We start from the raw sequence: 13540 nt of genomic DNA, 5'->3' as shown, positions 1-13540 counted from the left end.
CATGTAATCATTTAGGCTTCTCATTTCCCAAATATGCCTTCTGAAATGTTTGTCAAACTAAATGACTATAGCTTACTAGGGTATATATAAAACAACAACAAAACACCTTTAAGAAATAAACTATTTGTTAGTGATCCCCTAGAATCATATTAAGATTTCAGTTTTTCTTTCTTACTTAAGGCATTACTTCTCAAAACTAAGGCTACCTAATCTAGAATTGGCTTTTTTCTCTTTATTGAAAGACATCTGCTTGCCATCTTTCTTATGATTGGTTTTCAAGCATTGAAAATGCAAAGTTGGCTTTTGTTTTTCAAAAGTGTGAATTCATTTAAAAGCAGAAGTACAATATGCAACCTCCTACACCACAGATATTAGGTTTATACTTTGTTACGTTATAAAGGTATTCCGTCAAAGTCACAGTGGCACATTTTCCTTTACACTTAATCCAAAATTCAAGTGATCGTATTTTTGCAATCAAGGTGTGCAACACACTAAGACTTATTAAAGCACTGATGATGCTCCCATCTTAAATTCCAGTCACCTGAGTTAATCAAATGCTGTGACTTAAGCAAGCCTTTATCAATAGGATATGTATTTCCAAAGACATTAAGGAACATTCAGAATTTAGTGTCAAGGACAGCAAACATTAAAAGTGTAAGATACCTGCATAGATTCATTTACTTAAGTAAAATATATTGAGAAAGGGATACTGAATCTGCTCATAGTGATTAAAAGCAGTGACTTGGTTTTTCTTTGCTATTGTAATCCTTTTGAAATAATCCTGATTTTAAAATCTGTTATTAAAACAATGTTTTGGTACATTTTAAATGTTCTGTAATGCCAGATCTGTGGGAATAAGTGTTATGAAAAACATCAACATGAAAATAGATTTAATAAATTAGAGGATCTGAAGAGATTTTTATAACTTTGAGTTTTCCTGTTTAACACTGTACTGTTTTAAAAATAAGTAATATAGGGTACAAAATTTTTACAAAATGTGTATTTAGGTTATTTGATTCAAAACACAGATAGACTATTATTTTTGTGAAGAAAAAGACAGGATTAGTTAATAAGCTATTTACCTTTTCCAAAGAAGAAAAATGACTAGTATAGTCATTTACAAAAAAATTAATTTTTGTGTACCAATAAAAATGACTTGACTTTTCAGTAATGGGAAATAGGAGGGGAAATTTCTTTTTTATAAACACTGAAGTCAGTGTTTGTAAATATGTTGATTATGTTGAAATGTATGTTGAAAAGGCATGAAATGTGGGATTTTGTTGGGAATGGATGGTATAAACTGATTATACAGTAATTGAGATATTAACTACTTGGGGATTTAAGGTGTGAACTAACCCAAGTGTAATGTCCACGAGTTTAAATCACTTCTTAAAAGAATGATGTAGTCTGCATATACACATACCACATATTTTCAAAATTAAAAAAAAAAAAGACCTTCATGGTCTCAAAAAATTATGTTTTTTTATTGTTCAAATAAAAGTGCACTGCATTACATCTGAAATATAAAAAATGTATTAAAAAATGTTCCTAGTACAGACTTCTAAAACCATGGTATTGTACTAAACAAGCCTGATCCCCAAAAGTAAATATGGAGCATTTCAATCTATATGCCCTGGCCCCACAGTTTTGAAGTCAAGAAAACACAGGGGATTTCCCCCCTTCTTTTTAAATAAGATATCTCAACTAAGAAATTCAGTATTGTGAAACAACACAACTCACGTGTAGTAATAAATATTGGATAGCATCTGTTCTCCAACAGGATCATCTCAAATAGAAAATAACCCTAGTTAACACAGGGAAGAATTAAGAAAAAAAAATTTATGTATAGAATAGTGACAAGTCATATATAAAATACTTTGGTAAATAACATTATTACATCCCTTTTTTAGTAAAGTGCTATAATTTTATTTCATAGCTATATTTATTTGTAGGCTGTCTTTTAGCTCTCCCTTTAAATTTGGGCATATTAAACATAGGTGGAAAAACAAATTTATATATTTTAAGACCACTTCTTAAACTAAAAGATATGAATGTACTGTTTACAAATTTCTGGATATGTTTGAGAAGTCATCTTTCTACTCTTTACTCAGGCTTTACTCTTTACTCAGACTAAAGAAATCATTTGATTTACTTGACAACCAAGGAACCATATTAGTATCATCAACTCTGGGTGATTTATATGAATTTTAGTTAGTGTTTATGCTTTACCAGTGTGAAATTTTATATCTAATTAAAAAAAAAGACAAACTGATATATACATTACTTGATTTTTATGCTTACTTTCTTTTACATTTCAACCATATAATTAATTTTTCCATGAGACAGGGTAGGACACATAATCTTCTTGGATACATTACTGTTTATTGTTTCAAGTGGATGGAATATATAAATCCCACTGAGTAGTTTAGTGTGGCCCTGTATCTTATATAAACAGGTTAAATGGAGACTTTATATTGTAATCTGTGTATTTATGTATCTACCATAAATTGTCTTTGTGACAAATGCAAAATTTCTTTTATTACTTGGCTCAAATTAACTGTTGATCCTTTTCACTTATAATATACAAGTGTAAAAAAGCAGGAAGCCTTTAAAATTGAAAAAAGAAATAAGATATTTTCCACTAAATTACTGCAAATTGAAATTTTTATGTTGACTGTTGATGACTGAAAAGCCAATGTTAAGAATCAATATCATCCAATATAAAATAGTACATTGAATTGTTTAATAAACAGAATATTAAGAGCTTGTATATGCTGACTGGGAACAGTGGTGGCTTTTTAAATTCTCAGAAAGTTTAAACATTTTATAATTAGAAGAAACCACTGGTGATGATGAAGATGGTCCATCTCGGTAGCAGCCATTACAGTGAAAATCTTGACAGAACTTTTTCACTATCAGCAAGATAATTTTACTGGTATTAGTGGTAAAGGTAAGGAGAGAAAAAAGAATGACGAGATAAGTGTGTATTAGTTTTAAAAGTGAGAAAAGGTAATAAAACAACATGGAAAAGCCAGAAATTTCTTCTTCTATATGTGCCTTGCTACAAATAAACCAAAAAGAAAGCAAGATGGGTATTTCAAAAGCCAATGTGGGGAAACATCCAATGATAATGCCCATTATTTTACTTTATACTTAAATTACACAAGTAGAAAAGTTATGCTTATTAATAGTTTAATGTATGAAGGAAACATCCAGATTTCTGAATATGAAGGTACATATCTCACATTAATTTAAGTCTACATAAAGTAGAGCCTCTATACTGACATATTGAAATTTACTTTCTGCTTAGCCTTTTCTGTTATGTAAACAATTGTACATTTATTTGCCATTCTAAAACTTCAGGATCAAGTTTACATAATTTTGCTAAATTTCCGTGTTTGCTCAGAAGCAGTTTACAGTACTAAAACCAACCAGCCAAAGAACAGCTTCAACAGAAAGTTATGTCCGAAGGGGAAGAGGGAAAGAAAAAAAGAAAAATGATAAGAAAAATGCTAACTAAGGTAAAACGGATGATGATGGGGAATGGGCAGTCACAAATGTTCACAGAAAATAGGTCAGTTAGTAAGATCTTCTGCAAAAAGCCTACACACTTCAGTCAAGCACATCAGTAGAATGATTTGGGAGCATAATTTTTGTTTTCGGCCACTTGTGATTTCCTCCAAATGAAAAGGAATCTGCAGGCTAACAAGCTGATCCTCATCAGCCAAGCTGGTTCATATGCACACTGTTCATGTGAGGTGCCCAGGGTCCAGTCCACACCTATGAATATAGAGCATGCATTTTACAAAATATATATCTAGCATATATTTTATTAAAATAAAACTTTTAAAACCTAAGGAGGTACTCTTCAATTTGCAATATACTAGGAACTAATGGGAAAAAAATGATAAAACCTTTTTTCTATTATTTTCCTACCTCCTATCCCTCAAACAGAATCTGATTTACAACCTTTAAAAAAAAATCATTACCTGAGCATTTACAGATTCACGGTTGTGGAAAAAAAATAAATCAAAGATATTAAACATGCACTAAGCTAAAATATACAACCATTTATGTGAATTCTCAGAGTTATTTATAGCACCTTTAATAAATACCCTCTAGATGGTTCTTTTCACATAACTAGTAAACTTTAACATATAAAATCATATGATAGTCACTTTGCAACTTAAAATCTTTCATTTATTACCTGCTACCCAGTAGAATATACAATACCTTTCATAATTTTAGCCCCAAACCTGCCTTTGGTACCATTTCCCACAGCCCTCTGCTGTACTGCAGCTATATTAAATTTCCTTTAATTTCCTCAACTGCCCATATTCATCAGACTTTCTTGCTATTATGAGTTACCTGAATCCTATTTGTCTTTGCATTTCTTAAGCACAAAATAAATGTTTGTTCACTCAATGATCAGCCTTACCGTTTGAGGGCCATTATTTTCCGTGGAGCTGGAAACCATCTTTATCAGTGAGTTCCAAGAAGGGTCTGCAGCATGAGGGCCATTGAATATGGGTCCTCCAGCACCATCAGGGATAGGTGCTACTGGAGGAATCATTGCATTCCCATACACAGAAAAAGGCATACCCTTAAAAAAGGAAAACACACACATTAACATCCAAGTCATTGTTCATTCTTCCCAATATAATCAATAGCCTTAAAATTGATATTTTAAACTTCACCTCATCCTGGCAATGTGTAACTTATCTAAGAAATCTAAAAATTATTACCCATTATATAATTTATTTTAACATTAGATTATACATATGCCTACTATATTCAAAATATTTTCTCAGAAAATCCTCCCTTAAATAACTAGGACAAAATCAGGACTTTACCCCAACTTTAGGAAAGTCCATGTAGCCTGCAGGAACATGCTGATGGAATGTACCAGAAGGAGTTACAATTCCTGTACTCTCTCGCTCCATTGCCTGATGTTGTGAAAATACTCCTGGGTCAGACATCGGTCTGTGGATCATAGGATTTCCCATCCCAGGGTTACACCAGTCTACTTTGTCTGAGGGCAAACAAAGAGGCAAAACAAAAATAGGTAATATTTAAAATCAAAATAAAATATTTTCTGTTTTTCTAATATTTTCCACATTGAACCGTAAATTATTTCAATATAATAACCTACTTTTATATATTTACAGCAATATTTCTATGATTTGTACGTAGTGACATAATAGCTTAATGAAATAATCTAAAAACTTGGTGTTACAAAACAAAAGAAAAAAACCGAAGTACAACCTAAAGGGACTGAAAGGAAATATTAATATGTCCTTAATATGATGAAAGGAAGAAAAGAACATGCTTGCATTAGGTATTTTCACAAAGCAGTAATAAATAAATGTAATGAGAAAGGTCACATGGGGGACAGAGCTCTTAAACAAGTGATTAAATATTCACAACAACAAAAAAAATAGGAATACAGATCTTTTAGAAATGACTATGATGCTGGGCGTGGTGGTTCATGCCTGTAATGCCAGCACTTTGGGAGGCTGAGGTGGGTGAGTCACTTGAAGTCAGGAGTTTGATAGTAGCCTGACCAACATGGTGAAACCCTGTCTCTACTAAAAATACAGGCCAGGTGCAGTGGCTCACGCCTGTAATCCCAGCACTTTGGGAGGCCGAGGCGAGAGGATCATGACATCAGGAGATCATGACCATCCTGGCTAACATGGTGAAACCCCATCTTTACTAAAAATACAAAACACTTAGGCGGGCGTGGTGGTGGGTGCCTGTAGTCCCAGATACTCGGGAGGCTGAGGCAGAATTGTGTGAACCCAGGAGGTGGAGCTTGCAGTGAGCCGAGATCACGCCGCTGCAGTCCAGTCTGGGCTACAGAGTGAGACTCCGTCTCAAAAAAAAAAAAAAAAAAAAAATCAGCCAGGCATGGTGGTGCATGCCTGTAATCCCAGCTACTTGGGAGGCTGAGGCAGGAGAATCACTTGAACCGGGGAGGCGGAAGTTGCAGTGAGCCAAGATCGCCCCATTGCACGCCAGTCTGAGCAACAAGAGTGAAACTCCATCTCAAAAAAAGAAAAAAAAAAATGACTATGAAAGTTAAATACTGTTTACATTATAGTTAAATGCATAAAGTTAATTTCTAGAGAGCAGGATAGAATATCCTACCTTGATTGCCACCAATCCCTTCAAAGGACCAGATGCCACTATGCCCTACTGATGTAGACAAATTGCTCCCAATAACAGATGGAGCTGACGTTCCAGTTTGCCTGATACGTGCAGAACGTTCAGTCCCAATAGGGACTGGAACTTTCCTGTCCTGAGACACATTGCTGGGCTTTTCTGACCCTAACGGTACTGACGATGGGGCAGGAGATGGTGCACGAACTCCCGAGGATACTGACTGTGCAGAAGAATCTAGAGAAGAGACATTTTGAAATAAAATACAGGTCATCTATAGAACATGTAATTTTATGAAATCAAATCTTAAATTCAGGAGATGTTTTAAATACACTCAGAAAAACAAAATGTAAAAATAATACTTAAATAAAAATTATGCATATTAAAATTTGGCTAAAGTTCCATGACTTCAAGGTAGAATATGATGTCAATGCTGCATGCTGCAAAGTGTTCAACTACAAAGTGTTCAACTACCATTAAACTAAATAATATTCAAATAAATTAACCCTTGACATTAATTACATGTAGCAGTAGAGCAGTAAGACGTTTAAATTAAAAAACAAACCAACAACAACAGAATGGAGATGGGTAAGAATCACTGCCTGTAGTGGCAATCTCCAAACTGTATTCCTTGGGAACACTTGCTCTTTGTGTTATGATGAAAAAAACAAAGAGATTCAGCTATCTAATAAATTTGGAAAACCTAGCTTAAGAAAGAGAAATACGTTTCTTTGTTATTTATTCATTATTTATTTATTTATTTATTTTTAGAGACAGAGTCTTGCTCTGTTGTTCAGGCTAGAATGCAGAGGCACCATCATAACTCACTGTAAGCTCAAACTCATGGGCTCAAGCGATCCTCCCACCCCAACCTCCTGAACAGTTGGGACTACTGGCATAAGCCACCATGCCCAATTAAAAAAAAAAGTTTCTTCAAATTAGAACTTTATAGAACATTATATATGCTGATAAAATACCAATAAAAAGATCATTGCCTAAATCCGTTTTATTTTATCTTGTGAGTACTTCATAGAACACACTTTTGGTAATGAGAATCTTTTTTACTTATGCAAACAAGGTGGATTTCTTAATTTGAGAATATTCATTAGTGATTCAATCTCTATACATTATTGAGAAAAACAAAAATAATCAAAATTATATTTTTTATGAAAAGCTTAAATACTGGCCGGGCGCAGTGGCTCATGTCTGTAATCACAGCACTTTGGGAGGCCAAGGTGGGCGGATCATGGGATCCCGAGTTCGAGACCAGCCTGGCCAATATGGTGATACCCCATCTCTACTAAAAATACAAAAATTAGCCGGGTGTGGTGGCATGTGCCTGTAGTCCCAGCTACTTGGGAGGCTGAGGCAGAAGAATCACTTGAACCCGGGAGGTGGAAGATGCAGTGAGCTAAGATCATGTCACTGCACTTCAGCCTGGGTGACAGAGCAAGACTCTGTCTCAAAAAAAAAAAAAAAAAGGTTAAATATTAAAGCACATTTAAATTAAAATGGTATAAATAATAAAGGAGTCTGAAGCTTAAAAAATCAAGACTGTTACCTGCAGATTCAACAGAACTGCAGTTGAATTCCAAATAAGCCTATTATGTAAGATAAAAGAGAAAGACCTATAGCATTCCTGTTGACAATAAAATCACTCCAGAAAAAAAGCTATAACCTAAAATTCAAAAATGAACTAAAAGAAAGAAAATGAGATGAAGGAACAGCTTAATTCAGAATTAGTAAAACGGAAACAATATGACAAAACTCAGGAAAGTGTTAGAAGTAAAAGAATATTTCAGCTAAATAGCAAATAAAACCACAAATTCTGCAATTATACATGTAGTAGAAAACAGACAAAAACTACAAGGAATACACAGACTTGTAAACACAAAGATAAATAACAAAAGCTTGTTTTTTAAAAAACTACATATTGAAAGGCCACACTTAAACCTCTATGAAAAATCAACCCAGAACAACTAACACCAAGACATAGTCAAGGCAGGCAGGAAGGAAAGAAAGATAAACAAATGAATCCTGCTTTCCCCTCGATTCATCCCTGGGAGCCTACCCTAACCTCTGTGTTCACTCTAGTTTGCCTTTCATTTCCTGTATCCTTCTAGAACCAAAGTAGAGCAAAATAACAACAACTTTCCACATTGTTTTGTTTTTTACGAGATGGTCTCACTATGGTGCCCACACTGGAGTACAATGGCTATTCACAGGCACAATCACAGTGCACTGCAGCCTCAAACTCCTGGCCTCAAGCCATCCTCCCACCTCAGCCTCCTACACATTCTATTTTAATAAACAGAATTAGTAGGCTTGCCTGCTGACCTGCGCCATTTAAGAAGTTTACTCTCTGCACAGATTCTGCCACCCTTCTAGTCATAGTTTTTATCAGATGACTCTGTTTTCTGCTCCCTCTCTGCACAACTATTGGATTAAGGATAGGCACCCATCCAAGAATGATCCATTTTAGGCAAGTCAGTAACATGACCGAAATGGCCTGACTTGAACATATAAGCTGAGCCAATCACATTCCTCATCAAAGAATGGGGAATTAAAGGGTTAACTGGTTTAATTAATTATGAAGTTGACCCACTGATGTGCATATACAAGATAAGATTATGAAGAAGTTTAGGTGTAAGGAGAGCAGAAAGCAAGAAACTGACAAGAAACAGACCATGAGTGAGAGACCACAAATCCTCTGAGAGAGAGAGAGAATAGCTATCCCTAAGTCCTGGACGGTTTGGAAAATGGTTCTGTATAGCCTTATATAAACATCGCTTTCCCTGAAATTCCCGGGATGGGCCTATATTCCTTTCCATGAAAAGAACCTAACTAAAATAATTTTCACATCTGTAATTACTATAATTACTTCAATTAGACAAAAAAGCAAAATTTAATTCAGAGCCATGTTATTTAAAAACATCAGCTTATATATTAGATAAATAGGTTTCAGAGGATGCGGCAGATCTAGGTTTTGTGGGGCCTTAAGCTTACACGATTTTGGGAATCTTTTTTAGAAGAATGCAAAATTGCAAATAAAAAAATCACGTACAGCACTTGGAAGTAGCCCATAAAATGAGGTGGCCTAAGGATTTAAGTTTCATTGACATCGTGGTAAATTCACCACAGTTTAGAAATGATAACAGAGTCCTGAGTTAAACTTGAAAGAGCAATGTGATTTACAAATTCAAAAAGTGGGGCCACTGGGTGTGGTGGCCTACACCTGTAATCCCAACACTTTGGGAGGCCCAGGAGGGCAGATCACTTGAGGCGAGGAGTTTGAGATCAGCCTGGGCAACACGGTAAAACCCCATCTCTACAAAAAAAAATTAAAAAATTAGCCAAGCATGGTGGTGCACACCTGTAGTCCCAGCTTCGAGAAGCTGAGGCAGGAAGATTGCTTGAGCCTAGGAGGTGGAGGTTACAGTGAGCCAAGATTGTGCCACTGCATTCCAGCCTGGGCAACAGAGAGATACCTTGTCTTAAAAAAAAAAAAAAAATGACGGGCCAAGGTGGTGGCTCACATCTGTAATCTCAGCATCTCTGCATTTTGGGAGGCAAAAGTGGGAGGATCTCTGGAGACCAGGAGTTCAAGGCCAGTCTGGGCAACATGGTAAGACCTCATCTTACAAAAAATAAAAACATAAAAATAAAATAAAAACATTAGCTGGGTGCTATGGTAAGTGCCCGTAGTCCCAGCTACTTGAGAGGCTGAGGCGAGAGGACTCCTTGAGCCTAGGAGTTTGATTGAGGCTGCAGTGAGCTACGGTCACACACTGCTGCATTCCAGCCTGGGTGACAGAGAGAGACTTCGTGAGAAGAGGAGGAGAGGAGAGAGGAGAGAACAAAAAGTGCTTCTACAGTAAAATTACATGAAAAGAAAAGAAAGGAGAAGAACAAAAAGTGCAGGAGAAGAACAAAAAGTGCTCCTACAGTAAAATTACACTGCACATTTCTCACAGTTTAGTTCAGTGTTTATTAAACATACCCTGAATTTAATCAGGAAGAAATAGTAGGAAATAAAAATAAAAGGCATTCTAGCAAACAACTAGCCTGTAGTCTTCATAAAATGAATCTTTCTTTGAAAGTTAAAGAAAGGCTCAGAGAATAGTTCTAGATTATTTGAGACTAAAGAAATATGGGAATTAAATGTAACTTGCAATCCTAATTGGAATCTTGGATGATAGAAAATAATAAAGTTATTGAGATAAATGATGAAATGTAAATATGGACCATATATTAGATAATAATATTATAAAATGTAAAGTTTGCTGAATTTAAACACTGCATCATAGTTGTCGAAGGGAACATTCTTATATTTAGGAAACTAAGTTATTTAAGGGCAAAAGGGCTTGACGTCTACAACTAACTCTAAAGTAGTTCAGGAATAAAATAATATTACACACAGAGGAATATATGAGGAGGAAAGGAAGTAATGTAGTTTAATTGGTGAATCTGGGAAAAATATACAAGGGATCCTTGTGGTATTCTTGAAAGTTTAAAATTATTAATTACAAAATCTGAGAGACATAACCAAATGCAATATGTGAGCCTTGAGTGGTGGTTCCTGGTTCAAGAAAGAAACATCTATAAAAAATGTTTTGGAATAATTGAAGATATCTGAATATGCACTGATTAATTCTTACTGAATTCATGTTAACCTATTAGGTATTTGATAATGGTATTATGGTTGCATAACAAAATATCCTTATTCTCAAGTGATGCATGTTTTTAGGTCTGAAGTGTCTTATCTGCACCTTATTTACAAATGGTTCAGCAAAACAGCAGAGAGAGAAAATAAATATAACAAAATAATTGGGAAATTTAGGTGAAGGAAATATGGATATTCCTTGTACTATTCTTTACACCTTTTCTACGGGTCTGAAATTTTTTATAACAAAATAGTTACTGGAATGTGGCAATAATAAAAGCAATTGTAATGCCCTCAACGATACTCTGTATCTACAATATAGCACTATATTCAAAAGCATGTATTAAAAAACCTAACCTGGGTGATGCAGTAGTACACGCCTGTAATTCCAGCACTTTGGGAGCTGTGCAAGGATAATTAATATTCTATATGACTGCCACTATTTGACAAACCCAAGAAAAACTATGAATATAGAAATTCACTGCAGGCTACAATTTACCTCATGCTTTAACTGGCAATGTACTTTGACATGTATCTCTAAAATAATTACAACTTTTTACTCTTTCATTAAGTTAATTAGGTTAACTCACCTATTCTAGTATTGCTAATTAGAAGAAATCTGATAGTCAAAAAAAAAACCAAAACAAAACAAAATGGAGTCTTATTATAATTTCCTTAAGAGATGAGCAATTTCACATCTTTACCTCAAAAACAAACATATCCAACCTTACTACAGAATTCTCTTAATTTGAGTTGAATTCCCTCTAGCTGACTGATCTTCATTAGTTTGAAAATCTAGGCGCGGTGGCTCACGCCTGTAATGCCAGCACTTTGGGAGGCTGAGGTGGGCAGATCACGAGGTCAGGAGTTCAAGACCAGTCTGGCCAACATAGTGAAACCCCGTCTCTACTAAAAATACAAAAATTAGCCAGGTGTGGTAGCACACGCCTGTAGTCCCATTTACTTGGGAGGCTGAGGCGAGAGAATCACTTGAGCCATTGTACTCCAGCCTGGGTGACAGAGCGAGACTCCATCTCAAATTAAAAAAAAAAAAAAGAAAAGAAAATCTAATCCCTGCTTCAAAAGTCTGCCTGTAGTTAAAAAACACATGTGATAATGTGAAATCAGTTGTGTTGTTAATGCAGATGAGATTGAGATTGTTTTTCTCTTTTTTTTGAGACGGAGTCTTGCTCTGTTGCTCAGGCTGGAGTGCAGTGGCATGATCTTGGCTCATTGCAACCTCCGCTTCCTGGGTTCAAGTGATTCTCCTGCCTCAGCCTCCCAAGTAGCTGGGATCACAGGTACACACCACAATGCCTGGCTAATTTTTGTATTTTTAGTAGAGGCCGGGTTTTGCCATGCAGGCCAAGCTGGTCTCAAACTCCTGACCTCAGGTGATCTACCCGCCTCGGCCTACCAAAGTGCTAGGATTACAGGTGTATGCCACTGTGCCCAGCCTAGATGAGATTTAAAGGTGGAATAAAAGGATATAATTTTCACTTAAGGGTAGAAATCTTTCTCTTTGGTAGCTGTATTCTCAAAACCAAAAGTAAACATAAATTAATAAGAGGTACAAGGATTAATTTTTTTCCCTCAGAAAATGATCCCTCAGGACAGGCGTGGTGGTTCACACCTGTAATTCCAGCACTTTGGAAGGCAGAAGGATTGCTTCAGCCCAAAAGTTTGATGAAACCAGCCAGGGCAACACAGTGAGGCCCTGTCTCTAATAAACATGAAAAATAATAAAAATCCCTCTTAGAACAACTTCAGTATTTTAAGTTTGATAGAACCTAGGTTGATTCCAATCATTTAAATACCTAGAAATTTTTTTGAAATTCCAGACTTCCAAGAGTACAAATTACATTTTTATGGTATTAAAATTATGATGAAGTTTGAAACCTGCTGTTTTTCTAACATATGCAGATTCTTATGGAATTACGGTGTATAAAACTTACCATTTGATGCTGATGAACACGGAGTCAACAAACTAAGCGGGGAAAAATGTTGTCTGTTAAAGTTAGCAGCTGCGGGTGCTCCTCCAAGGGGTGCCCCAGGTCCGTACATCTGACCTCCTGAAAGGTTTGAAGCAAAGTTTCCCAAATGTGTTGAAGAAGGTGTTACAGAACCATATGGCGGGTCCATATTGACAATACCTATAATGTAGAAGGTCATCATAATTTATAATAGTTACCCCTGCAAGAAATAGACACACCTTAAAATTCTAAAAGGCCCTAAATACATTCAAAACTATTTTAGATAATTAAAAAAATACACCTGTAATCCCAGCAGTTGGGAGGCCAAGGTAGGAGGACTGCTTAAGGCCAGGCGTTCAAGACTGGTCTGGGCAACATGTCAATCAAAACATCACCTCAAAAAAAAAAAAAAAAAAAAAGTTCCTGGCTGGTTGTGGTGGTTCATGCCTGTAATCTCAACACTTTGGGAGGCCAAAGTGAGAGGACTGTTTGAGCCCAGAGTTCAAGACCAGGATGCGCAACATTATGAGACTGTCTGTACAAAAAATTAAAAAAAAAAAAATTAGCCAAGTTTGGTGGTGCATGTTTGTAGTTCCAGTTACTTGGGAGGCTGAGGTGGGAGGATTGCTTGAGCCCAGGAGGTTAAGGCTGCAATGAGCTGTGATGGTGCCACTGCATGCCAGCCTGAGTGACAGAGTGAGACCCCGTCTCACACGCACAAAAAACTAAAACTATGTAGATA

General features: G+C 35.8%; 1 protein-coding gene across 4 annotated transcripts in view; it reads right to left on the bottom strand.

Annotated features, from left to right (window-relative positions):
- Nucleotides 1–2274: 2274 nt before the first annotated feature.
- The window catches only part of ANKRD17 (ankyrin repeat domain 17), a 183961-nt gene continuing 172695 nt past the window's right edge, over nt 2275–13540 (bottom strand). For all 4 annotated transcript variants that reach the window (XM_025384928.1, XM_025384929.1, XM_025384931.1 and 1 more), the window contains 5 exons: nt 12781–12978; nt 6151–6399; nt 4854–5032; nt 4439–4603; nt 2275–3780 (listed from right to left, as the gene is read on the bottom strand). In XM_025384928.1, the coding sequence (XP_025240713.1) occupies nt 3721–3780; nt 4439–4603; nt 4854–5032; nt 6151–6399; nt 12781–12978 (851 nt within the window). In that variant the 3' untranslated portion in view covers nt 2275–3720. The remainder of the gene's footprint in view (nt 3781–4438; nt 4604–4853; nt 5033–6150; nt 6400–12780; nt 12979–13540) is intronic.

Source organism: Theropithecus gelada, chromosome 5 (assembly GCF_003255815.1).
Source record: "Theropithecus gelada isolate Dixy chromosome 5, Tgel_1.0, whole genome shotgun sequence".
Taxonomy (NCBI): Eukaryota; Metazoa; Chordata; class Mammalia; order Primates; family Cercopithecidae; genus Theropithecus; species Theropithecus gelada.
Note: the sequence above shows the minus strand (reverse complement) of the source record. Positions and strands in the feature narration are given on the sequence as shown.